This window comes from Gracilinanus agilis, chromosome 4 (genome assembly GCF_016433145.1).
Source record: "Gracilinanus agilis isolate LMUSP501 chromosome 4, AgileGrace, whole genome shotgun sequence".
In the NCBI taxonomy this organism is placed as follows: Eukaryota; Metazoa; Chordata; class Mammalia; order Didelphimorphia; family Didelphidae; genus Gracilinanus; species Gracilinanus agilis.
In genome coordinates this window covers 106,913,103-106,940,323 of record NC_058133.1, presented here as the reverse complement: position 1 = coordinate 106,940,323, position 27,221 = coordinate 106,913,103, and the positions used below count along the sequence as shown (strand labels likewise).

The 27,221-nt window shown below is 40.9% G+C and overlaps 1 protein-coding gene across 1 annotated transcript in view; it reads right to left on the bottom strand.

The window, feature by feature from the left end:
* Positions 1-20,080, bottom strand: part of LOC123244828 (renin-like) — a 33,041-nt gene extending 12,961 nt beyond the window's left edge. Inside the window, exons 1-5 of the mRNA XM_044673450.1 lie at positions 20,007-20,080; positions 12,476-12,608; positions 11,371-11,494; positions 8,803-8,921; positions 7,083-7,279 (exon numbers count right to left, since the gene is read on the bottom strand). Coding sequence (XP_044529385.1) covers positions 7,083-7,279; positions 8,803-8,921; positions 11,371-11,494; positions 12,476-12,608; positions 20,007-20,080 — 647 coding nt within the window. The remainder of the gene's footprint in view (positions 1-7,082; positions 7,280-8,802; positions 8,922-11,370; positions 11,495-12,475; positions 12,609-20,006) is intronic.
* Positions 20,081-27,221: the final 7,141 nt, after the last annotated feature.

Sequence of the window (27,221 nt, the reverse complement as noted above, 5' to 3'; positions counted from 1 at the left end):
CATATAAGCCACTGTAGGCTCTTCTCTGCATCTCAAACTCTCAGTATTCAGCCTTTCTTTGTTTGTTTGATAAGTGATCTATTATGGTAGAAGGGGATATTCCCTCCCCAAGGTGGAGATCACAACCCCCAACTCATCCATGTCCCATTCAACTGTGCTCCATGGACACTTGTGGGGAGTTCTCAGGGCATCCTTCCTTGTCCTTCCTCTCAATCTGCAGAACTCACATGGAAGCTGATGGAATTTTCATTCATTATTCATTATTCTCAATATATGTCCTGCTGGTAGCTTTAAAAACTTTATTACCTCAAAGTAGTAATAATAAAGAGAGGGAAATATAGCAAAGAGGTAGAGAGTTGCTTAGCTTACTACTCTATTTGCTGCCATGATGCTTTGAAGCCCACCACTGAAAGGGGTTCCTGAAGGTTCCAAGCTCCAGCTGGAAGAGAACGAACAGTCTCCTTGTCTCATCTTATAAGTAGTTTTCTCCACCCACTAGCTCTTCTATGTCACACCTCAGGAACCAATCATAGTTTCTTAATTTGCCTGGAACCACTCAGAGTGGCAGTCCCTGTGGGATCAATTTCCTGTCTCGTTGGTTTCAACTTCCTTTCTCTGAGTGTTTGTCTATACCTACCCATCTCAGTGATCTTTGACCTTCAGGTCACTGATTGAAATGTCAAACAAAGTGACATAATGGAGAGAGAGATTCCCTTCCAACAATACCTTCACCTTACTTGAAAATTTCTCTTCATCTTCCTGGAATCATAGAATCTTATAGTTGGAGGGGTCCTCATAGGGCACCTAAGAGGTATCAAGAGCTGTCAAACACTGCCCCTTTGCATCCCAAAAACTTGAGTTAGGACTCAGATTAAAATGAGAATCTGGGCTAGATGGTTACATATTTACCTTTGATTTATTATCCTATACCAAACTCTGTCTAAGCTTTGATGAGGTCAACTAAGTTATTGTACTAATATTGCAAATCATTATTAAGCATTGTCCATGTAAAAAGCTAACCTAATCCCTTAGCCTATGTCACTTTCTCTATAAATACTAGCTGTGATCAATAAACCCTCCTCTGATTGCTACTAGCTTTGGTGGCCCTCCTGACGCGTGTCATCCTTCTCACCAAGTCTCATTCTCCTTACCCCTTTGGGACCCCTGAATGTTTGTAAGGACATCTTAGGACCCCCTGACATCTTCTTCTCCATTGACTCTCCCCTACTCACAAACAATTCAGGTCCCCAGTATCTTTTTTTTAAACTCTTATCTTCTGTTTTTATATCAATTTTAAGCCAGAATTAGGAATTGGGGTTAAGTGACTTGCTAGGTCATACAGCTAGGAAATGTTTGAGGTTAGACTTGAACCCAGGTCCTCCTGACTCCAAGGCTGGTACTCTGTCTACTGTGCCACATAGCTGTCCTTATTTCATTTTAATATGGTTAGGCTATTCTTTAGAGTGTCATGATAGCCTGGGAGACTGTGTTTGATGCTTTGGGTTTAGAGTACTGAGTAGTTAAATGATTTTCCCAGGGCCACATAGCCAGGCTATATCAGAGGCAGAACTTAAACCCAGGTCTCCTAGCCAACTCTTTATCCACTCTCTCTCCAATATGTCCAGAGCTAAACTAATTACCTTCCCATCCACATTAGTCCATCACTTCTGGATTTTACTGCTTCACTGATCAGGATACCACTATTCTCTCATTCACTCATGCTAAAAACCTAGGAATCATCCTTGATCCTTCTCTCTGCCCCAACTCCCAGAGCCAATCTGTAAGTCTTTGAATTTCTTTCTTTTTTGTGTTTCCAGACTCCATCATCCTCCCTTTCCACTACCACTACCCAGTGCTGCCACTCAGTCCAGGCCCTCATCATCACACCTTTGGACTATTTAATAGCTTCTTAATTGCATTCCCTGCCTCCATCCAAAGCAGAGCAGCTGCCAGTTTAGTCTTCTAATAAGACAGCTTTCTAGACATAATTTCTTCTTCTATTATCCCCAGTTCAAAACCCTCAATAGCTGCTCCTTATTCACGAGATCAAGTCCAAATGCCTCATCAGGGCATTTAAAGTAATCCAGTTTCACCCCAGCTTACCTCTTATTTAGCTAGCCTTTTCCTCTTCAATCTTATCTCCCACTCTTCTTCAAAACACATCCTCTACACAACCTGATTGTTTCCCCCAAACACAGCATGTCCCTTTCTGCCTCAGATCTCTGCTAACAAAGTTTCCTTGCCCCTTGCTTCCTTGTATCTAAGACCTACCATTCCTTCAAGGCCAAAGTCTAATCTCTCTTGTGTCTGGAGGCCTTCCACAAGGGCTCCAGTTCTGAGTGATGGTTCCTTCTAACAGGCAAACTCATAGAATCTAGAACTGGAAGGGACCTCAGGCATCTCATAATCCAACCCCCTCAAACAGAGGTTCAGAGAGATTAAAAACTTATCTCAAGGGGGCAGCTAGGTGGCTCAGTGTATTGAGAGCCAGGCTTAGAGACAAGAGATTCTGGATTCAAATTTGGCCTCAGATACTTTCTAGCTGCATGACCCTGGGCAAGTCACTCAACCCCCATTGCTTAGCTTACCACTCTTCTGCCTTGGAACCAATACAAGGGAAGGGTATAAAGAAAAAAACTTATCTCAAGGCCACTTCAGTAAGCAGCAGAACCAGGATCAGAACCTGGATTTTGTGACTTTAAACTTTAGGCTCTTTCTACCTTATTCCACTGCTTTCTCCTGATGGTCATTGTCATTCTAAACTACCATATGCTTCCTGATCTTGTTGGGTGGTTGGCTTTGGAAAAGAGTGCTAGTCTTGGAGTCAGGAGACTTGGTTCTAACCCTAGTTCTACTTTCTATCTATATGGATTTGGGTAAATCATTTAGTATCTGTGACTTAAGTTAGTCTCCTTATCTATAAATAGAGGTTCAGTTTAGATTAGTGATTCTTAAACTTTTTGGGGGGGTTAAAGATGCCTTCAGCAGTCTGGCAAAGCCAACAGATCCCTTCTCAGAACACACACACACACACACACACACACACACACACACACACACACACATTCCTTGCCTTCTGTCTTAGTATGGCTTCTAAGACAGAAGAGTGGCAAGAGCTAGGCAATTGAGGTTAAATGATTTGCTCAGGGTCACAGGGCTAAGAAGTAACTGAGGCTAGATTTGAACCCAGGGCTTCCAAACTCCAGGCCTGGCATTCTATCCATTGTGCTATTTAGCTGTGCCTCAAAATAATATTCTTAACCGTAAAACAAATATAAGATATCAAAGCAAACCATGTATATTAATATAAAGATTTTCTTCTCATTCTAGATTCATGGCCCCTTTAAAAGCTATTCACAAACCCCTTCTGGGTCCAGGAACCCCAGGTTAAGGATCCATGGAGATAATCTCTAACATTCCTCCTAGGTGAAAAATCTATGCTCTTCCATGGGTCTCCATGTCTCTCTATCTAGGACTGTGAAGCCTTTGATGCTGGCTAGGATGTCTTCTTATCATGCTTTTCAAAGAAGGTTACTTCTTTAGATTCTCAGTGAATAGAATGAAGGTTTGTAGAGCTGATTAAGCTTTTCTCACAATGATTCTGTACTGCAAGGATTATCATTATCATCCCCATTTTACAGATGAAGACTCGAGGTCTCAGAGAAATTTAATGACTTACCCAAGGTCTCAGAATGAATAAGTGTTGTAGGCAGATGTTTCCATTACAAGCCAGTGTTCTGTGCCCTACAACATGCTTCTTCAGAACTTGGTGGAAATGCTGGGGAAAGTGTTCTATTGGTTTCAGAGAGAATTTTGGTCTTTGTGTATCTGAATATGGGCCTGAGCTTCTGTATGTGTGTATGGCGGGCGGGGGGGGAGGTCAGGTTGTACTCTGGCATATATGTATGCCTTTGTGTGATTCACAGAATGCTGGAAGCATATGTGGGACCTCAAAGATCCCCTTATCCTTATCTTCATCCTCCATTAGGGTCCACCCAGCCATCCAGCCATCTATCCATTAGGAGGAAGCACCTCATCCTTATCACCCTCATCTTACAGAGGAGGAAAGTGAAGCCAAGAAGGGGGAAGGGTTTGCTTACAGACAGAAAGTTTAGTTAATGGGAGAGTCAACTACAACCAGCGTTTCCTAACTTTGAGGCTAGAATTCTCCTACATCATGTGGCTTCTCTCAATGCTCCTGCTTTGTATAAAGGCATCCAATTCAATTTTTTTTAAATAAACCCTTACCTTCCATTTTAGAATCAATATTGTGTATTGGTTCCAAGGCAGAAGAGTGGTAAGGATTAGGCAATGGGGATTAAGTGACTTGCCTAGGGTCACACAGCTGGGAAGTGTCTGAGGCCACATTTGAACCCAGGACCTCCCATATTTAGTCCTGGCTCTCAGTCCTATCCACTGAGCCACCTAGCTGCCCTCAGTTCAACTCTTAATAAACACATAGTTAATTTTTTATATTTGCCATCACAAATGTTCAGTCTTAAACTAGCTGCTCCTACCTTCCAGATGGTGTGGGCTTAGAGATTAAATCCTGACTTCAGTCTCAGCCTGAGCCACACAGGAGGAGGAAGAGGTGGAGGTTGAAGCTGCTGCCCTCACAGTCAACCAAAAGTCACTTTGCTGTTGAGGTTTGTTTTCCTAATCAGATATTACCCAGTGCCAACTAGTAGGAAACGAGCATATACATCCACAGGGCTTGCTCACAAAAGTCACAGGTTCAAGGCCAGCCTTGGCCACTCGAGTAATGCCCTACTTCATCCAGATGATAATTTGGGCCTCTCTTTGGCAGGGTTCTATGAAGCATCAGATATTCTAGGATCATTTTGACACTTAGGAGGCTCTGTGGTCTCATCAATGTGGAGGCTCTTTCCAACTGCACAGAATGAATCCCAAATTGATCCCAGATCCCAACATTCTCACTTTTGTTCCCACCCTCTCATGAACCAGCAGATGTCTCCCTGCAGGACTGGGGGCCTTCTTCTAGATCTTGGGACCTCGAGTAAATACCAAGCAAGTTCAATGGCTAATGGCTGCCTGTCAACCCAAGACACGCACTTGGTCACGGAAGATAACCCTTCTAGTAGAACATTGTGTTCATCTCTCCCTATATTGTTGAGTTCTTTTTTTTGGGGGGGGGATTAAGAGAGTGCTAAAGAGCCATGATTTTATTGATCTAGGGAGCTCTGGGTGGAGGGAGAGAGATCCCTGTATCAGTGCAGATTGGCAATGGAATTGTTGCCTACAATCTTGGGCTTCACCACTCTCTTGGAGTTGAAAATGACTTGTTTATTCAAGGAATAGGTGGCAAAAAGGAGACTTAAAATCTTAGTCTTGCTGACCTAGAAGCCAGCACTCTTATCCATTCTGCTATGTTACCTCTCACATGTCCATAGAGAGAGATGACAAAGCATCACAACATTTCCCCTGCCTAGAATGTCTTTTCCATTCATACGTCTATATATGCAGGGAAGCACTGGTCTTGGGGCTGGAAGCCCTGGATTTTAGTCCCCACTTTGGGTAAAGAAAAGCAATAAGGTATATTGGAAAGAAGACTGGATTTTCTTCTTTTCTTTTTTTAACCCTTACCTTCCATCTTAGCAACAATACTTTGTATTGGTTCCAAGACAGAAGAGTGTTAAGGGCTAGGCAATGTTGGTTAAGTGACTTGTCCAGGTTCACCCAGCTAGAAAATGTCTCAGGCCAAAAAGACTGGATTTTCAAACAGAAGACCTGAGTTCAAATCCCAGATCTTCTACTCAATTGTGTGACCTTGGTAAAATCTATGAGGCAGAGTAGGAAGAACCCTCCACTTAGAGGAGAACTGGTTTTGGTTACTACCCAAGATACTAAATAGCAACATGGAACCGTGGAAGAATACTTAATGTGGAGCCAGAGATTCTCAATTTGAGTCTTGGCTCTGTACTTTACTTAACCTGTGTGATCTCATGTAAGTTAATTAATAAATACTTTCACTTTTTTGTATCTGTCATCATAAATGTTCAGTTTTAAACTATCTTTCCTAACTTTTGCCTCAGTTTCTTCATCTGTAAAATGAAGGGGTTGGACTCAATGACCACGCAATTTCCTTCCACTTCTAAATTTATGATTCTATTAGTCTATCATCTCATAGCTATATGATAGCTGGATGAGCAGGGACAGGTCACAGTAACCCTCTCTGAACCTCAACATTTTCATCTGTAAAATGGGGTGAGCATAACCTTCATCACAAGGTTGTTGTGAAGATACCACAAAGCATTATCTGGTCAGCATCATTTGTCATCTCAAAGTTGTTTCCATAGCACTTCATAGTTCCCAAATCACTTCACACACAACAACAATAACAAGGTATTCTCCCACTTTGGGCCTTAATCACCTCATCTGTAAAATGAAGCTATTGGACTAGATCAAGGTATGCTTAACTTTTTGGGGGCCCTGGACCCATTTTGTCAGTCTGATATAGCTCAAGGACCCCTTCTCAGAATAATATTTTTGAATAATTGAAGGAAATGCTAAATTAACATTTTTTCTCATCCAAGTTCATGGATCTCCTGAAATCTACCCAGAGAATCCTTGAGGATTTGTGGACTCCCAAGATAAGAATCCCTGAACTAGATCATCTAAGTTCTTTCCAGTTCTAGATTTTACAATCCTAGTAGGCTTCATCGAGATGAACTTCATTTTATTATAAAATTATAATTATAAAATTATTTTATAACATTATAAAATAAAGATAATAATCATGCCCTGCCTATGATACAATAATCAGCAAATGCAATAGAGAGGCATAAAGTGTTTTATAAAGTACAAAGTTTAGGCAAATATTAGATTACATACCTCTGTGAATATATAAAATAATAATTTCCAAAGCTAAATGAAAATAAATTTCCCCATGATATCTCATCTGGGCTATGGGACTCCCTCCCACTAACATGGCTTAAGGGTTCAACTGTCTCTTTCAGGCACCCTGGACTTCTTGCTCCAGCAGAGGGCACAGTCATGGGCACAATTCCCTTCCTTTCCTCCTCCCCAGGGTGTGGAATCCCACTCCAGAAGAATAGCCTTACCTGCTGTAGTAGATAGAGAAGACATCTTCCTCAAACACCCTTTTGGCCATTATGTTGTCGAAGACTGGAGTGATTCTGCTCCTTGCCCCCTTAGGGTACCCCAGGCCAAGGATTCCATCAAACCCAGTCAGTCCAAAGGGTATCAGAGACAGTGCTGTGACCTCAAGGAATAACTGAGTCACCTTCAATCCACCAATCTGTGGGTTTAAGAAGCTGGAGGAGAAAGCTTGCAGACCAGGCATATTACCCTAACAGCCTGACCTGGTGCTGACCCTGGCCACAACAAATCAGGATACTGGTCCCTAACTTGGGATGCAGTCCATTATTAGATTTGGAGGAATTAGGGAGGAAAAAGAAGAAAAACAGGTAGTTTGAAGATAGATTTAGAATACAGTCTTTTTGAAGAGCTTTTTAAAAATTGGTATGGATAGATAGTCCCAGTGGTTTTGGCTTTTGCTGCTCCTAAGCTGCCATCTTAACTCTGCCCCAAATTTAAATTCAAAGGAATCATTGAGTCATCTAGTCCAAACCTTTCATTTTATAGATGAGGTAACTGAGGCACAGAAGATTAAATGATTTGCCCCAAATCCCACAGTAAGCATCAGATTGAAGATTGGAGCCTTGCTCCACCCTAATCCTCTCTGGGTATGGCCAACACTCCCCTTACCCAGTGAGTTGGGTTGCATGACAACCTAACCCCTTCACCACTCCCTATGAGCCCCCTGGGCTCCAGGCTGCCTTCTTATTCTTCCAGGACGCCTTTGCTGTTCATCAAAACCTGATTTCACCTAGATTAAAATATTAATGGAGTTGTGGGAGGCATAGCCTAAGTTGTCCTGGGCCTTCTCCCTCAGGAACGACCTGACCTAAAGTCAACCCAACAGATCAGGACCTGGAGGAACACTGGGAAGAGAGGAGCAGATTGGACTCTGGGCCAAACTGGAATAAGTTGGATCTCTTAGTCTGTCTTTCACTTCCTTCTCTACTTCCTTTAGCCCCTTCTTCTCCCTATGACATCCCTAATGCCTTCCTTCGACTCCCATAGATTCTGACTCAGCCACAGTCCCAAGGTATTGGTCCAAGCTTCAGATTGTACTCTGATCCCCAAGCCCCAATGTCTCTCTTCCAAAATAAACTGTTTTCAGGTGATTCATTTCCCAGGATCTTCTTTCTCAGCTGAGAGCCAATAGGATGTTGCATGGATTCATCCAATAAGTTCTTCCTTATTTGGCCTGTGGCTTATCCTCTAAGCTAATATAACACCCAAACCAGTCACCATGTTAGTGCCCTCCTTTAGGGAAATGGGGATAGAGGACTTGGAGAAATAGGGAAGAGATGTATAAAAGAGAGCTTTTTTATTTTCTAACATCATATCACAGGAGGAAAAGAACAAGGAATGGACTAGAATCTCTAAGTATTTTACCCTTAAGAGAATCACATGCAAATTACACAGAAAATACCATGCAAATAATTCAGATTTTCTTTCTGAAGCAGTAGTTGAATCACCTTCTAAGACAGGTATGTGGGCTGTATTACTGCTCCCTAGTAACCAAAGGGAAGTAGCAGAACTCCTTTGTCTCCCAGGCTCCCTCTGTTCTCAGAGTAGGCTGACATCTATTCCCTCTCCTTAGCCTTCCCCATCTCCCACAAGGATTCCTCCAAGATCCTAAATTATGGGAAATTGGTAAGCGGAGCATTATTTCCTATGGGAGGGACTCACATTCAGTATATCCTGGCTCCGGAAGCCCTCAACCCAGCCCGATGCATAAGGAATGATAAATTCAGACTCATTCTCTTTGTAAGTGTGGGATATTGTAGAGTCGTATTGGTTGTGAAACTCTGGGGAGGAGACAAAGACCCAGGTGTTAGAGGAGGAAACCAGGCAGGGCAATAGAGGCAGGAATGCACTGAGGTCAGAAAGAGATTGGGCTCCCTTTTCTGTCACTAACAAGTGGCCTCCTCTGTCCAGAAAGGGGCCAACAGATGCTCTCTAACATCCTGCTAACAGCCTATGATTCTGTTATCTGGTATCACTGGCTGGAAGGGGAGATGGGCAGGGTTAAAAGTTTTAGGAATGTGCCTAGTTGTGTGACTCTGGGCAAGTCATTTAACCCCATTTGCCTTTGGCCTTCTGTCTCAGAGTCATTACTGAGACAGAAAGTCAGGGTTAGGAAAGAAAAAAAAAAGGATGTGCTAAAGGCATCATGGTTGAACAGAAAGAGTCCAAATCAAGGAAGACTTGGCTTTAACACAGATTCTCTTGGTGATCTTTGACAAGTCCCATACTGTCTCTGTGCTTAGCTAAGACCCCAAGTCACCGAGAAGGTGCCTACATGTACTTGTTGAGGGGGTTTCTTCACCTGGGAGTACCTATCTCAGTGAAATCCCAGGTCAGTCTTTATCCCTCAATAAAACCTTTAAAAATGTAAAAAATGACTGATTATCTGCTATGCTCCCCACCCCCTCCACCCCCCACTCTGTCAGGCCCTTAACTAGGTTTCAGTTTTTGTTGTTGTTTTTTCACATACTGCAACCCAAAGCCTGCTGCAAACCACAGGAAGGGTGACTATCATTTGGGACATAAACCCTGACATTATCCCCATTAGCAACACAGAGATTCTGGGGTAGTAGAGCTCATTCTGGGTACTTCCTGGGTGGACCTGGATAGTTGGGCTCCTCTATCATCTGTTAGCTTTCTATTTTAACCAAAGCAGTTAGCTGGTGTTTACAAATTGCTGAAGATTAAATGGACTCTCAGTTATGCTTAAGACCCACTCGCCTTACCCTAGGTAAGCCTCGGGTTCTCTGTTTAGGATTCCTCCTGAGCTTTGTTCCCCCATTTAAATGAATCAGCTTTAAGCATCTCTAGTCTTGGGGTGGGGGTGGAGACAGGAAGTACACAATATACTCTGGAGAAATACTCGTTGATTGACAGATTGTCAGAGATAGGGGCTAAGGACCTGTGGCAGATCCTAAAATGATACTGATGGAGATCTAATTGCTAGGAGTCATGAGAGCTCCTTGAATGGAGGTTAAATGCCAAGGTTGGAGCAAGTCTAAGTGTCAGTGAGAGAGGGCTAAGGGACAGAGATGGCAATGAAATGTAGGGAATGAGAGGGACCTAGTCCTTGGCTGGGTTATTAAAAGCCATGGGGCTTCCTAGCTGTGTGACCCTGGGCAAGTCAGTTAACCCATATTGCCAAGCCCTTACCTCACTTCTACCTTGGGACCAATACATAAAATTGATTGTAAAATGGAAGGCAAGTGTTAAAAAAAAGCCATAGGGCTTAAGTGATGAGAATAGAGGATACAAGCATGGGGACATGAGGCAAAGTCAGGGTGGGAATGAGGAGAGACTTAGGAATTTGGTCTTGTCCCAGTCTGAGGAAGACCTAGATGTATCCTTTTGGTGGCCAGGGTCTCAGTGCTTCTTTAGGGGATCAGATTTGATTTCATATTCCTCCCCCCTTATTATGATTTATTTTTTTCTGGATAAAAGAACAAGGAGCTTGGAGTGAGGACTCCTGGGTTCTGTACATAATTCTGAGCATTCTGGGTTTTTCCTCCCACTATTTAGAAAGTGAGAATTATCCCTACCCCTATTGAAAGGATGGATGGGTGGATGAGAGGAGGAGAAATGACTTAGATTTAGGATGGTTTGGGGCCAAGCACAAAGTTCAGCCTCCAAAACAGGAGAGCCTGGACCTTGGTACCCAGGAGCTAGGATCTTACCTGTAATAGGAAACAGACTTTAAAAGTAGGAGAGCAGATTTAGCAGGCAGGCTAAGTAAAGGGCAAAACTTTGGCTGTCAGCCATGGACATTCTGAATGGAATGCAGGAGAAGAGGGAGGAGAGAAAAAAAACTGTCAGTGCTGGTGTGTGAGGGGTTTGAAGCAGAGGTCCAGCCAGCAGTGACTCCATGAGCTTGGGATCTTTGGGACTGAAGAAACTTGAAGACAACATCTCTCAAGACAACCCTTAGTAGTGGATAGTGTCTGTTTTCTGGTGGACAGTTTGCAGGCATTTTTCCCTACCTGGTACCTCTTGGATTATTGGTTGTGCAAGGAGTTGGTTCCTGATATCCTGAAGCCATCAAGGAAGTGACCTGGACCATTTGTGAGAAACCCCAATATCCAGCTCTCTCCCTCGAGTCCTTAGCCAAGGCTGTCAGCCTGACTGAAGTTAGGTTGACAGAGAAACTTCCCCTTAGAACTCCAGTTCTTGTCAGTTAGAGATTCCTATTTACAGATATACTTCTCCCACTCTCCTGACCCTAATAATACATACCACACACTTTGTTGAATGGGCTACAAAGGATGGAGGGCACCCAGAAGTCAGAAGAGCCAGTGTCAAAAACGACTTTGAACTTTTGGGGTGGACTGCCAATACTGATCTCACCATAATACTGGGTCTGTAGGCATGAAAAAAGGAGAGATGGACTGAAGGTAAATCTCCTCACTCCCTTGGACTTCAGTTTCTCATCTATAAAATGAGCAGATTAAACAAAATGATCTCTTAAGGGATCCTCATGTTCTGAGATGCAGAACAGTGTCCTGGAAGGTGTGAGGGACTGGTCTGCTTTTTTAATCCCAGCTCTCAAAAACTGTGTGGCCTTGGGCAACTCACCTAACTTTGCTGAGCCTCAAATTGCTTATCTATAAAATGGGGATGATACCTTCTTGAACCATATACTACTACTATAAATAAAAACATTTTATAAACCTGAAAGTATTGTAAAGACATTTTTACTATTATTATTTTTACTTTTTTTGTGCCTTGCAGTGTTTTTTTTTTCTTTGATCTAGAAGCTCTGAATGTTGGTTATAACATTCCTAGAAGAATTCATGTGGGAGTTTCTTTCAAAAAGTGACCAGTGTGTTCTATTTCCATTTTGGCCTCTGATTCTAAGTATTCTGGGTACTTTCTTTTAAGATTTCTTGAAATATATCTAGGCTCTTTTTTTAATGGTGTTCCATAGGTAGTCCACGGTTTCTTATATTTTTTTCTCCTTGATCTATTTTCCCATTTAGTCATTTTTGCCATGAGATACCTTAGATTTTCATCTATTTTTAAGGTCATTTAGCTTTATTTCATTTTTTGACTCATGGAATCACTGGCTTCTTTTTGGTCCAGCCTAATTTTCAAAAGGAGTTTGTTGCTTGGGAAAAGTTTTGTATTCCATTTGCCATGCCTTGATTCCCTTTCTAATTCTTTCTTTCATAGCTCTTATTTCTTTTCTATTTTTTCCTCTAGTGCTCTCATTTAACTGATAAAAACATTGAAAAAAAACTATTTAAAACCCTTGTTTCATATCTGCTAGAAATTCTAGCTGAATTTGTGCCCTGGGGAGCTTTGGGGAGGAAGGGGTGGGGATCACTAGTGGAGAGCTTACATCCTCATAATTGGTGAGAACAACAGAGAATATTTTATTGTGCAAGAAGTTCTCGTCTTTGTTTATCTTCCCCAAGAGATTGCGATTCAACTTCAATCTGTCTTTGGCTGAGATCATTTTCTTGAGGGGAATCCTGACCGGGAATAGAGGAAAGACAAGACAAGCACATTAGAATTTCCCAGGGTCCCTTACTCAATCCCTTCAGATTATTTCACTCATTCTATTGCCCCCCCAATTAAGACTACCCCAATTTCTCAGACCAGGCAGTAGAAAGCTGGGGCTATTTCTAAGACCACCAGAGAAATTCTAGGACAGAGGTATCATGGTAAGTTTTACCTGAACCAGATTAAAATGTAATTGTGAAATGTTTAACAATATAAATAAAAACATAATGAAACATGAAGAAGCCTTGGGATTTTCCAAGTCAATATGTGACTCAGAGGGATCCATTTATCCTGGAGTTTGGCACCACTGGTCTAAAAGCTTCCTTTGCTCCTACTTGCTCAAGGACTTTTTCTTTCACTTAACCTTAATTCCCCCAGCTTATTTTCTGCATTTAGATGAAAACTGCAATGCCCCGACCCCCTCTGCATACACATATATACCTCTGCAACTTCTTCACAAGGTAACAAAACATAACTCTTCCATACATAATGACAGAGTTATGAGTGGCTAATAGGCTGAGTACTGTAGACATTTGGGGCCAGTTAGAGGTTCTAAAGGATAGTGCTAGACTTTAAGTCAGGGAGATTTGAACTTAAAGCCTGCCATAGACACTTACCAGTTTTGTGATCCGGGACAAGTCATTTAACTTCTTCTTGTCCATAAAATGGGGATAATAATAATATATACTTCACAAGATTGTGTGAATTAAGTGAGACAACATAGCAAAAGTACTTTGAAATCTATTTTTTAAAATTCAAAACTCATTTTCTGTCTTAGAATCAATACTGTGCATTGGTTCTAAGACAGAAGAACAGTAAGGGCTAGGCAATGAGGGTTAAATGACTTGCCCAAGGTCACACAGCTATGACATGTCTAAGCTCATATTTGAACCCAGGCTCTCCCATCTCTAGGCCTGGTTCTTAATCCACTGAACCACCCAGCTGTCCCCCCTATGAAATCTTAAAGCACATGGAAATATTGATTATTATTATTGGCAAGATTTCTATATCATATTTTCATTGTTAAAAGGGAAGACTTGCTCTGAAATAGAGTGTGTGATGATTTGTTCAAAAGCATCACTTTAATTAACTAAAAGTAATTATATTCATTAAATATATCATACACAACAATTCTGCCATATATAATTAAGCACATTGATTATATAATTAACCTTAAAAAAATTAAAGGAATTCTTCAGAAAAGTTTTATGAATCTATCCCTCTTGCCCTCTCCAAGATGCCAAAATAAAATAATACCAGTAAGGAGAGTGGGAGAGAAAGAGATCTGAATTCGGAATATCCATATGATCAGTCATACTCTTCCTGGGCCTCAGTTTCCTCATACATAAAATGAGGGGTTTGGACTAGTTATGGGTAAGATTCTTTCTAAATCTGCCTTCCCATAATTTATTCTTTTTTGTAGAAAATACATACTCAGCACTAGGAGACTTAAGGAAACCAGAGAGGCTGACTTATTCTTATCACTGACACGGCCACAGAATTTCCATCTGCCCCCAGCATGGGCAGAATGTCCTTACTGATCTCTTAGACAAATGATAGCGGCTGGGCAGAGGGACTGGAAACAAGACGAGATCATGCTAAAGGAGAGCTTTGAATTAGAAGTCAGGAAAGCTTCCTTCCAACTCTGAGATTCAGGGATTTCCTGGAGTCCTAAGGAAACCAGTTGTTATGTAGTCAATCAGTCACGTCTGACTCTTTGTGACTCCATTTGGGCTTTTCTTGGCAAAGATACTGGAGTCATTTGCCATTTCCTTCTCCAGGTCATTTGACAGAAGAGGAAACTGAGGCCAAGAGACTTAAAGTGACTTGTCTACGGTCACATAGCTAGTAGATGTTTGAGGACAGATTTGAAGCCTTCCTGCCTGCAGGGTCAGCATTCCATCCATTGTGCAAGGGAGCAGCTCAGGCAAAGGTCTAAAGGGCTGCTGGGGAAGGGAGCAGGGATGGGGTATTGACTAGAGCAGTGATGGGCAACCTTTTGAGCTTCGTATGTCAAAATTCACCAAAAAACCGAGCATAACTCAGGTGGTGTGTCACTTTGAGAAAAAAACAAAATTTCACAATATTTATAGTTTAAATAACAGAAATGCATAATTGTAATATTTAACTGTATTTAATAAACCAAAATAGGTAAATTAATATAGGTAGAATTGTCATCTCTAGTGCACAGAGTGTCTACATTACATTACAGCAAATGTTTCATCCTTAGCATGCAGCCTCACACTTCTCTGTATGTGGCCACATGCAGCCGCGTGTCATCGAAAACGGCTATGTGTGTCAGACACACGTGTCATAGGTTTGCCATCACCAGACTTAGGGAGCTAAGAATGAGGTGATGCTCCATGGAAACAGTAGGTGGCAGCAGAGACACAGCAGCCCAGCATAAAACTGACACACCAAGGTGAGTATTGAGGGAAGAAGATGATGGAGGAGTCTTGTGGAGAAGAGTCAGCAGTCCTATTGCTGAGACCCCTGAAGGATTTTTGCCCCTCTCTGTCCACCTCAGTGTTGCTGCCCTGACTACTATGCTCAAGCCAAGATGCATTCTTGATGACCAAGGAGAGCTCTAGCTCAAAGGGGTATTGGAGGTCATCCAGCCCAGCCTTCCATTTTAGAGGTAGGGAAACTGAGGTTAGGAGATTTGCCCAAGGTCACATCTGAGATAAGATTCAAACCCTCTTTCCACTTTACCAGTCACACTAGCAACTGTCCCAGGGCCATCCCTTCCCCCAGGAGCATGATGCAAGAACTCATCTCTGTCCTAAGTTGTATTATTATGGGCTTTCCTCTTTCCCAGCACAGTCTTCCTCTGTGAAGATGATCCATATTGCTGAAAGCTCCCAAATTGTCATCCTAACCCCAAATACCCTCAACCCAAACATACATTCACACAGAGATGTGTTGGTAAATGGTTAGCAACTGGCTCTCCAGGGGAGGAATGTGCAGAAGACACCATTTTAAGCTTAATCTGCATTATTAACATTTTCTCTATCACTTTCTTAAATTTAGACAATCAACAAAATAAGAAATTGAAGTCTGATTTGTACTTTTGCCAATTTCAGAGGTGGAGATGCTCCCCTTGAAAATTAACCATTAGCTCTAAGGAGCCTGCATGATTTACTCATGACATTTCTCTTACCTAGAATTCAGCATGCTCCTTTCTTTTCTCTGCCTTCTGAAAGTCTGCCTAGCCTTCAAGGATCTGCCACTTTCTGGCTCTTCTGTGAAGCCTTTTCCCAGCCTACTTTTCTTCTCAGTGTTCTTGCCTTTCTTTAAATGCCTGTAGATTTTCCTGTCTGTACTACATAATAGATAGCCAGGTGGCACTGAGAATAGAATTGTCAACTCTGGAGTCAGAAACACTTGAGTTCAAATCCAGCTTCAGACACTTAATAGCTTTGTGACCCTGGTCAAGTCATGTTACCCTGTTTGCTTCAGTTTCCTTATCTGTTAAATGTGCTTAAGAAGGAAATGGCCAAATGCTCCATTATCTTTTCCGAGAAAACCCCAAATGAAGCCACAAAGAGCAGAACATGAGTGAAACGATACAATGACAACTGGGAAATATAATACTTAATTTAAAAAACGACAGCAGTTCCACCATTTCCATGAAACTTTTCCCAAACCACTCTCCCTGCCCCCATGTTAGTTTTTCATTCCTCCAATCTTCCCAAAGCATTGTGGTCTTTCCTTTGTTGCTTTCACTCCTCACCTTGAATTATAATTAAAAAATTATATTGAAGGGTCAGTTGGGGCAGCTCAGTGAATAGAGAGCCAGGTTTGGAGAGAGGAGTTCCTGGGTTAACATCTGAACTCAGATACTTCCTAGGTATGTGACCCTGGGCAAGTCACTTAACCGCTATTTTCTAGCCCTGACCCCTCTTTTTGCCTTGGGACTGATACTTTGTATTGATCCTAAGATGGAGGAAAAGAGTTTTTAAAAATGTGAAGTGAGCAGAATCAGGAGAACATTATACAGCAATAAAGTAAAGTGATCAACAATGAATGACTTAACAGCGATTCTAAGATGGAAGATAAGGTTCGTTAATGGGGGGGGCTTTTTTGTTAATTTTTTAAATAAATTAGTAAATTATTAACCTCCCTTCCTGGTTGAATTTCAACTTCTTAAAGGATGGAGTGATTTTATTTTCATTTTTTTATCTACAACATCGAACACAGTGTTAACACAACCCTGTTTATCTCTTCTCCTAGATAGTCTCTCTTCTTTAGCTTTTCATGTCACTACTCTCTCTGCATCTCCTCCTGACTGCGTGACCTTTCTCCTAGTGTCCTGTACTATATCTTCATCCATTGTTGTACCTACAAATGGTGGATGTTTCTCAAGGTTCTGTCCTGGACCCTTTTCTCTTTATATACCATCTACCTTTATATACCACTTCCTATTGTTTTAAATATCATCTCTATGCAGATGATTCTCATCTTTTCTTCCAGCTTGAACATTTCTCCTGATCTCCAGGATCACTTGTCCATCTTGCATATTGGTCATCTTCTCCTGGATGTTCCATAGATCTCAACATGTCCAAAAGAGAATCCATTAGCTTTCCCATTCATCTAGGCTCTCCCTTTTCCAAACTTCCCTATTACTGTTCAAAGCACCACTTGCTTCCAATTCACTCAGACTTCCAACCTCAGTGACATTCTCAATTCCTTTCTTGCTCTCTACTATAGTCAATGTACCTGACATGAGATATTCCACCTCTGGACTCTCTACTATAGTCAATGTCCTGCAAGTCTTCTTGTGAAATTTCCAGAATGTCTCCTATATGCCACCTTTTTTCTTCAGTCATATAGCCATCACTCTGGTATAAGCTCTCCTAACCTCTACTTTAATAGCCTTCTTCATGATCCCCCTGCCTCAAGTCTCTCTCGCCTCCATTCATCCTCCACTCAACTATCAAAGTGATTTTTCAAAAGCATGTCACCCTTCTTATTTTGGATGTTTCAGTCCTTTTGGACTTTTTGTGACCCCATTCTCTGGTTTCTTGGCAAAGATACTAGAGTGGTTTGCCATTTCCTTCTCCAACTTATTTGATAGATGACAGAAGTGAGACAAATCGGGTTAAATTATTTGCCCAGGGCCACACAGCTAGCATATGTCTGAACCTAGATTTGAACATAAGTAGTTGAGTCTTCCTGATTCCAAGTCCATTTCTTTATCTACTGTGCCACTTAAATGCCCTTTATGTCACCCTCTCTACTAAATAAATTCTAGAAGGCCTTATCGTTATATGCACAATAAAATTTTTTGAGTTAGCATTTATTTTTAATATATAACACCTTTAATTATAAAAAATATCCTTATCTAAGAGAAACAAATTCCTATATTAGCTATGTCAAAAACCTGTGTCTCATTTTCCCCCTCTCTCTCATCCCCCCCTTCCCCAAGGAGGCAGGTCATATGATACAGGTTGTACATATATTATCATATAATACATATTTCTCTGTTCTGCATGTTGTGAAACAAGACATAAAGTGCTTATACTAGAGAAATTAATGAAATATTAATTCCTCTGCTTGGCTTTCAAAGTCCTTCCTGACCTGGCCCCTCCCCATCTTTCCAGTCTTCCCATTTCTCCTCTCCATACTCTCTATGATTTCCTGACACTTGTCTTCTCTGTGTCCCTCACATAAGATACTCCATCTCTGGACCTCATATCTTACATTGGCCATTTCCCCATGCCTGGAAAATTTCCCTACTTCCCCTTCACTTCTTGGTTTCTGCCTATCTATGAAAACAAGTTTTCATGGTACAGCTCAGGTCCCCGGATGCTGAGAGATGCAGAAATTGAGCAATGATCCTTTTCAGCCTCTTGCTAGAATGGTTTCATGAGGGGCAAGTCTTCATTTTCCCTGGTTCTCAATCCTATTTCTCTCATTCTAATGCTTCACTCTTTATTAGGCAATTTATGTATTTTTTAAACCCTTATTTTCTTTAAAAATTTTTTTATTTATTTGTCTTTCCCCAAGTCGTATATTAAATTTTTTTTTTACAAATTACATGTAATTGCAAATTTTTGTTTGTTTGTTTTATTAGATAAACCCTTATCTTCTGCTTTAGAATCAATACTAAGCATTGGTTTCAAGGCAGAGGAGTGGTTAGGGCTAAGCAATTGGGGTTAAGTGACTTGCCCAGGGTCACATAGCTAGGAAGTCTCTTGGACCAAATTTGAGCCCAGGTCCTCCTTACTCTAGGCCTGGCTTTCTATCCACTGTACTACCCTAGCTACCCAACTCCTGCATTACTTCTTCAGGATTCAACACAAATCGCACCTTCTGCAAAAGACCTTTTACAATCTCCTCCTCTGTTAGTGGTTTTCCATGGAAACTATCTTCTATCCATGTTGTTTACATTCTCTCTCTATGGTTTATATAAATACCTATTTGTTTGCACATCATCTCCTCATTATGTGAACTACATTCTTCACTCAGACAAGACAATTCCTTCTAACTCTCCAGCTCAGCACAGTGCCTGGTATACAGTAGCTACTAAATAAATGTTTATTGAATTGCATCTGAAAATAGTTACTAGCTGATTGACAGAAGCTACAATTCTGATCATTGTGGCTGAAGGAATTATTGAAGGTTGGTTGTACTCTGTCTCTCAAAATGGTTCTGTCTCCACAAATGGTTTCCTCCTTCCAAATGGCTCCCTCTCCCCAAATCCCCGCCTTCTTCCTTGTGGGTATTGGCCACACAAGAATCACAAGGCCTGATTTTGTCAGTTTTGCAGGCAAGAATGGTGTAAAACTGTACTAAGTTACTACGGGGGAAATTAGTTATTCTTTATGGGTCTCATTTTCCCCATCTGTAACAGGAAGTCATTACAGGTTTTTGAGGGAAGAGGAAAGCTGACACAGTCAACAGGTACCCCTAGACCGATTTTTCTCTGCTTATCATCATCTATTGCAGTGATTCCCAAAGTGGGCACTACTGCCCCCTGTTGGGTGCTGCAGTGATCCAGGAAAGCAGTGATGGCCACAGGTGCATTTGTCTTTCCTATTAATTGCTATTGAAAATTAAAAAAAAAATTAATTTCCAGGGGGCTAAGTAATATTTTTTCTGGAAAGGGAGAAGTAGGCCAAAGAAGTTTGGGAACCACTGATCTATAGTCTTAGGTACTTGCTGCTCCTTCTATTGGCTTACTGCCCTGTTGCCTATACCTAGACAGAGAACCCCTTGCCCCTGCTTATTGATCCACAGATGTTGCTTTCCTCCTGATGATCATATGAAAAGCCCTCTCCTCCCCAAGGTTCTTTGGTCACATTATTTCCCACACTGTTAGTCAGCTCAGACTCCCCTTAACCCCTTCTTGGCCTTGGTGTTACCTTTGTAAGCCATCACTGGGCAGACTGAAGAAGCAAGTGATCCAGGCTACCAGCAGGAGCTCCCAGCAATCCATCCTGGTCTATCTGTCTGTCTGGCCTGGGATCGAGGCTGCTTGTTCTTTTCCAAGGCTCCCTTTGCTTTTATATACTACTGAATTCTAGTTGGGATCCTCCTCTCCTCTGATTTATAGCCTGGAAGGACAGGAGTAATAAATCCCCAGCTGAGGGCTAACCCTTGGTACAAAGCCTTGTTTCACCTGTTTCTAGTAAGGTCAACAGGGGGAAAGACAGGGAGGGTTGGTGGTGGGAAAGTAGACCACTATTCAGTAATGCCAGCAGGTCTACAAATCTATCCCACTGGTTACACGGCCTGTCCTGGGTTTCATGATGTAGGTGACCTCAGGAATGAGATGGGAAAACAAACCCTCAGTGGGTCCAGGAGAGAATTAAGCCAGAATATAGGTTCCTGAATTGTCAGCTCTAGGATCCCTCTCCCAGCCCACAGCCCTTGAGGTTTTCTCATCATCCTTTAGTGACCACAGAAGAATTATTAGTCTTGATCTTGTCACAAATATGTTGTATAACTGTACTAGGTAACTCTAGAAGAAATTCATTATTCTCTATGGACCTTAATTTCCCGACCTATAATGTAGAGGAAACCCTCCAGGCTCAATGCTGGTTTTTTCTGGGCAATACCAAGCTCTGGGTAAAACAGAAAAGGGAAACACTTGGATTCTCAGTCTCCCAGTGCTGTTCCCTTCTACTCCTATTGATAGTTTCTCCCTCTCATTCCCTCCAGGTGATATTCCTTCTCTATGAAAGCAAACAGAATTTCCTTTGTAGGTGTACCCCAAATTGGGCTGCATTCTGTCTTTTAACAATATCAGCAACAATATTAAACTCTTGCCCATCCTTCTTATCAAAAGAGTTTGACTTTACTCAGAAAACTGAAGTTGAGGCAGGTAGGTATCATGGTGGATAGAGTATCAGGGGCTAGAGTTGGAAAGACCTGGGATCAAACCTGACCTCAGACAGTTCCTGGATGTGTGACACTGGGCAAGACACTTAACCCCCATTGCCTAGTTCTTATCATTCTTCTGCCTTGAAATTGAGACTTAGTGCTTATTCTAAGACAGAAGGTAAGGAAGGTAATGGTTTAAAGGGAAAAGAAAACCAAGTTGTTTTAATTTGTATTTCTCTAATTGGTAATGATTTAGATAATTTTTTCATATGGCTACATATAGCTTTTATTTCTTGATCCAAAAACTCTCTGTCCATATCTTTTGACCATTTATCAATTGGGGAATGGTTTGCATTCTTATAAATTTGATGAAATCCTTGCTATATTTTAGATATGTAAGGCATTTATACAAGAAATCATCTACAAAACTCCCCCGCCCCTCGAATTTTTTATGTTTCTTCTTATCTTGGTTACATAAGTTTTATTTTTACAAAAACCTTTTAATTTATTTTTTTTTTCAGAAACTAAGGTACATCACGGTTAAGACCCTCTGAAAAGTCCATACTCTGTCACAGTGATAGTACAGTCACACTTAACAGCTCCAATTGTCAAATACTTGGATTAAGTCATGACCAAGTTTGTTGCAAAAGGACCTTGTACACATTGATATCAATTCCAGTATCTTAAGTTTCTTATTACCCAATAAGTCTTTAACATATGGAAAGATGCATCATGAAAAGCAAGAAATATCACCCATCTCTTCTGCATATTCCCAATGTGTCCCTCCTCAGCAGTAGTGCTCGTCACATCACAGAGGTCTGTGCAAAATTATCTATTTTATATGTTACGACTTTATCTTTTATTTATACATAATTGTTTCCTATCCATAAATCTGAAAGCTAATGTGTTCCAGGTCCTTCTAATTCCCATTAGGCCCAGGTCAAGTACCCATTTTAACTTTATCTTGGTAAATAGGTTAAGATATGGCTTTATACCTATTTTCTGCCAGATAAACCATTGTTTAATATGATTGAGAAAAGGAGAAGAAACCAAATCACCAGCATCAAAAATGAAATAGGTAAATTAGTATGAATGAAAATGAAGTTAAAGCAATTTTGGGGAATTATCATGCTGAATTACATGCCAACAGATTTACCAATTGAAATGAAATGATGGAAGAAACCTTACAAAAAATATAAACTGCCTAGACTAAGAGAGGAGGAAAAAGATTATCTAAACACTTATTTTAGAAAGAAAAATTGAACTGGCTGTCAGATGAATTTATAAGAGAATTCTGCCAATATTTAAATATTAACTAATTCCGATATTGAACAAACTATTTAGAAAATTTGTAAAGAAAGGAGTCCTGATAAGCTTCTTTTTGCTACAGATAAGATGGATAAAACCAGAAAGAGCAAAAACAAAGAAAATTATAGATCAAAAAGACAGGAAAAAAAAAGACAGAAAGGAGGTAAGAACGAGTAGCAAGGAAATAGGGAACTAGGGAACTTGACCGTAATGGTTCCACTCCAGCAAGAGGCCAAAAAGGGCTCATGTCCAGTTTCTGGGTTTATTAGCATCCTGGAGGTCTGAGGTTATATTAGGCAAACTAGTTTTCACCTGCCAACCAGGATGAATACACAAAAGCATGAAGAAATTTATGTGAACTGATACAAAATGAAGTCAAGTAAAATGATAGATCATGACTTCAACAATATAGAGAAAGTAACCACAAAACTGTGTGTGTGGGGGGTGAGTTTTGCCAAAGTACTAAGAACCATCTTGGCCCCAAAGAAAGGATTCGAAAAGACATTTCCCAGACAACTGTGGGCAGAGATGGGAAAGAGCTCACCACAGCCTGGCCCCTTCCTGTCTCTCTGGGTTCCTTCTACAGCTTTCCTTCCTCCACACTCGATGGTGTAGCTACCCACTCACCAGTCCTCACACACCTTGATTCAACTCTTTGTTTTGAGCTTTTGCTGTCCTCCCCAATACCCAGAATGCTTCCCATGTCCTCTCTGCCTCTAAGAATGTCTGATCTTCAAGTTCTGCTTTATTATTAGCATTCTAGCTATTAATGCCATGACCCCTAAGGTTACCTTGTAACTATTGTGTTTCTTTGTATTATATACATGCATATATATTTTTTCTTTGTACATGTTGTTTTCTCCCCTTCCCTTTTAGAATGTAAGATCCCTAAAAAGCAATTTTTCCTTCTCTTTCTATTTTCAGTTCTTGCATAGTGCCCCACATAAAGTAGACACAATACTTTTTGATTAATTGGAACATTGCATATAATGTCAGGTGTTTTTTTTCCTTTTACAGTAGAACCTCATTTTATGCAAACTCCACACATGTGAGTTCAGGTACACATGCCTGGCAACCCAGAAAAATAAAGACAGAAAAATACATTAAATAAAAAAAATTAATTATGCTCAAAATTCATCCCATTTGCCCAAGTAGCAGAAAGTCTTATAGCAGTTTGCCTAATCGTGCTCATTCTGACTCTGAGAGGAGTTCGTGCGAGTCCTTATATATTGTTTTGCACTAAAGCATTAGCTACCACATCAGTCTTTGTCCAGAGTTCTTGTCAGCTTGGCTTGGCCAGGAGAAGACAGGAACATTCTAGCACATTATGATACAGTAGAAAGAGCACTGGACCTCAAGTCAGAAAGCTACAGTCGAATCTTACATTTCTACTAGCTATATGACAACCCCCCCCAAAAAAAAAACAACAAAAAACCCTTTACCTTTTGTCTTAGTATTAGTTCTGAGACAGAAGAGCAGCAAGAGTGAGGCAACTGAAGTGAAGTCACATGTTCAGGATAACATAGCTAGAAAATGTCTGAGGTCTCATTTGAACCCAGGTCCTCCTGACTCCAGACCTCACACTCTATATAAACTTTGAACAAAGCATTTTTTTTTTACCTTTCTGGGCCTTAGTTTCTTAATATGTAAAATGTGGGAGCTGGACCTGTGATCTTTAAAGTCTCTCTTAGTTCTTGGTGTCTTATCCTTTGACCTCCCTGAGCCTTCAGTTCCTTCTGCTATAACATGACTAGGTTGAATGAGAAGATCTTCAAATTCGAAAACACTGTGAATCAGTGTAAGTGTTCCAGTTAGGAAAACCTGAGCACATATCCAGTCTCAGACACTATCTGTGTGACCTTTGGCAAGCCACTTACCCCTGTTGGTCTCAGTTTCCTCATCTGTAAAATGAATTAGAGAAGGAAATGGCAAACCCCTCCAGTATCATTGCCATGAAAACCCTTAATTGGGTCATGAAGCATCACCTGAAATGACTCAACAACATCAACATGGAGAAGAAATGGGGCTTGATTTGTTTAAGCTCTAGACAACAAAAATAAGACCAAGGTGGTTGGAGGATTTCAGCTCTATAGAAGGATGAATTCTTTTTGTAGTGACTAAGTATCTGAAACTGAGGGGATGTCTGTTACTTGGGGAATGGATGAATAAGTTGTAATGGAACACTATTGTGCCATAAGATATGAGGAACAGGATGAGTTCAGAAAAACCTGGAATGATTTATATGAACTCTTTCAAAGTGAAGTGAGCAGAACCAGCAAATCACTGTATACTGTAAAGAGAAGTATTATACAATGATCAACTGTGAAGGACTAAACCATTATGAGCAAAGCAAATCTCCAAGATACCCAGCAGGAACTCATGATGGAAACAGCCAGAGAAGGAACTGGTGGAGTGTGAGGTATGTCAAAGTGTGCCATCTTCCACCTTATTTCCTTTATGAGATTTCTATTGTATAGTGTGATATGTGTCTTCCATTGCTACATGAAGAATATGGAAATAGGCATTGCATGAAAGTACTGGCATAATGTAAATCAGACTATTTGGTGCCTTGTGGGAGGGACAACAGAGGAAAGGAAAATCTGAGTCCTAAAATATCAAAAAACAATTGTCAAAAATTGTTTCTACATGTACCTGAAAAAGTAAATAAGTGGAAGAGAGGATTAAAGTGATAAGGGACTGTTTCAATCCCAACCACAAACTTCGGAAAGTAGACCTCTGTCCAAAATTCCAGAAAGAAAACATAGAATCCAAACATAAGCCTTCCTCAGAGATGAATTCAAAAACGACAAGATTTTTTTTCATTACTCCTCTAAAGAAAGTCCCCTTTCACAATCACCTCAACCAGGGAAACTGGTTCTGCAGGAAACTCACCAAGAGCTCCTACGGAAAAAAACAGAGCCATTGTAGCGTAGAATTGCAAGGAATGGCAGTCAATTGTCTTCCTCCTTCAACTGTCCTAACCACTCCTTCCCCTGCTCCAAGAGCTTTCTCCCCGATACAACAGACTGTAGCCAAAATGTAGGAGACAGATGATGAAATGCTACAATATTTCTCTTTCCCAATAATAGAGCAGACTGACGGACAGGGAAATCTTATACAAATGCATCAGCCTGTGCCACTAAAAATTATGAAAGAATTAAAACAAGCTACTTCTCAATATGGCCCTATTGCCCCATTTACACTGAGATTAGTGGAGTCCCTTTCTGATCATATTCTCCCCCTGCAAATGTTTGCAAAGATCTCTCTGTCAGGAGAAGAATATTTGTTATGGAAGTCCGGATATGAGGATAAAGCAAAGGCTCAGGCTGAAAACTGTAGGAATGCTCAGCTTGGAATCGACTCTGCTTATGTATGCTTACTGGGCAAGGAGCTTATGCTGCAGTTCAAAATCAGTTGGCTTATAATTCACTAGCATACCAGCAGGTTAACGCTATTGCATTGCAAGACCACCGCAAAGACCCAGGAGCTACACAAGCTCCGACAAGGACCACAGGAACCTTGTTTAGAATTTAGAATTCCCGATTAAAGCAAACAGTCTCTAGAATTGTTCAGGACCCCGAAGCAGAACCCCTTTAGTCAGACAACTTGCCTTTGAACACGTTAATTCGTCTTGTAAGGCAGCCATCCAACCATACCGAGATAAAGCCTTCTTAGATGATTATATAAAGCTTTGTGTAGACATAGGACTCTCACATATTCAAGGTGTAGCGGTTTGCCACGGCAGTGCAAAATATCGGGTTACTTCCAAACGCCTCTCAGACCTGTTTGAACGTACAGCAAAAGGCTCTCCTCACCTGGATCTGCCCCAAATGACAGCTGGGTTTTCATTGGCTAAATCAGCGTAAATCAAAAACTGACTGAATGGGACGCGCCCTTCCTCGTAAGGGCGGACCACGGCGCCACCAAACAGTGGAGGCAGCTCCCCCTCAGATGACTTTCCACTAACAAAAAGAGAAAGGGAACTAGAAGAGATTCATCCCGAGCTGCCTCAAGCAGCACCAGCTTTGTTTTGGCCTCTAACCCCCTTCTGTTCTCAATTAGTAGCGAAATAAATAAACCAGAGAAGAAAGAAACCAGTATTCCTCTAATAGAAAAATAGCAGTACCCTCACAAGGTCAGACTCCTTCTCAAACTACCATCCCACTATCTAAATACCTACATTACACATGGCTGATGCAGCCGCGACTGGAGACCCACATAAACCAGCAATGGCTTCAGAATCCCCTGACGAGACTTGTGTTTTATGTTTGTCTTGGAACTAATGTCTGTGCCGTGAGTATATGTTACATGCTGTCTGTATGTGAGCACTGAAAGAGTTAATTTTAGGGAAGTTAAAAAGGGGTCCTTTGCACCTCTCTACCTCTCTCTTTTTCTCTTATTACCTCCGGAACAATGGGGAAAAAGATGAGAGATTGTTGGGAAAATTCAGGAAAGTGTATTCAGGAAAGTGTAATCTTGAGTTTTCTAAACCTTAATTTAATATGATTAAATAAAAAAGAAATCTTACTCAGCTCCTATTAAAGCAAGAGTCAAATAAACTAATCTGCCAAACATCTCACCCTTTCATTCCTCATTGGCCGTAAGGAAGGAAACAGAGAAATGATAAGGGCAGGAAAAGGGATGATTTGATCCCCAAATTAAATATTATTAAAGGTTAAATACTGAGGTATATGCTTTTGGAAATCACAAATGATTTTAGAATGTGATCCAAGAAAGCCAGCTAAACAACTTTTAGACAGCTATCTGGGAAGCAATGATTCAGAGCTGTGCACAGAAGTACAGTGACCACTCAGGCATATAATTACTTAAGCAATTTGTGCCAACTCAAGCTCTGTAAAACGTAAAAATGATTAAGAAGTTAATATCAACTTTATAACATCCATAATATTGTTTAAAAAATGCAGGTTTTCCTAATTCACCACAAT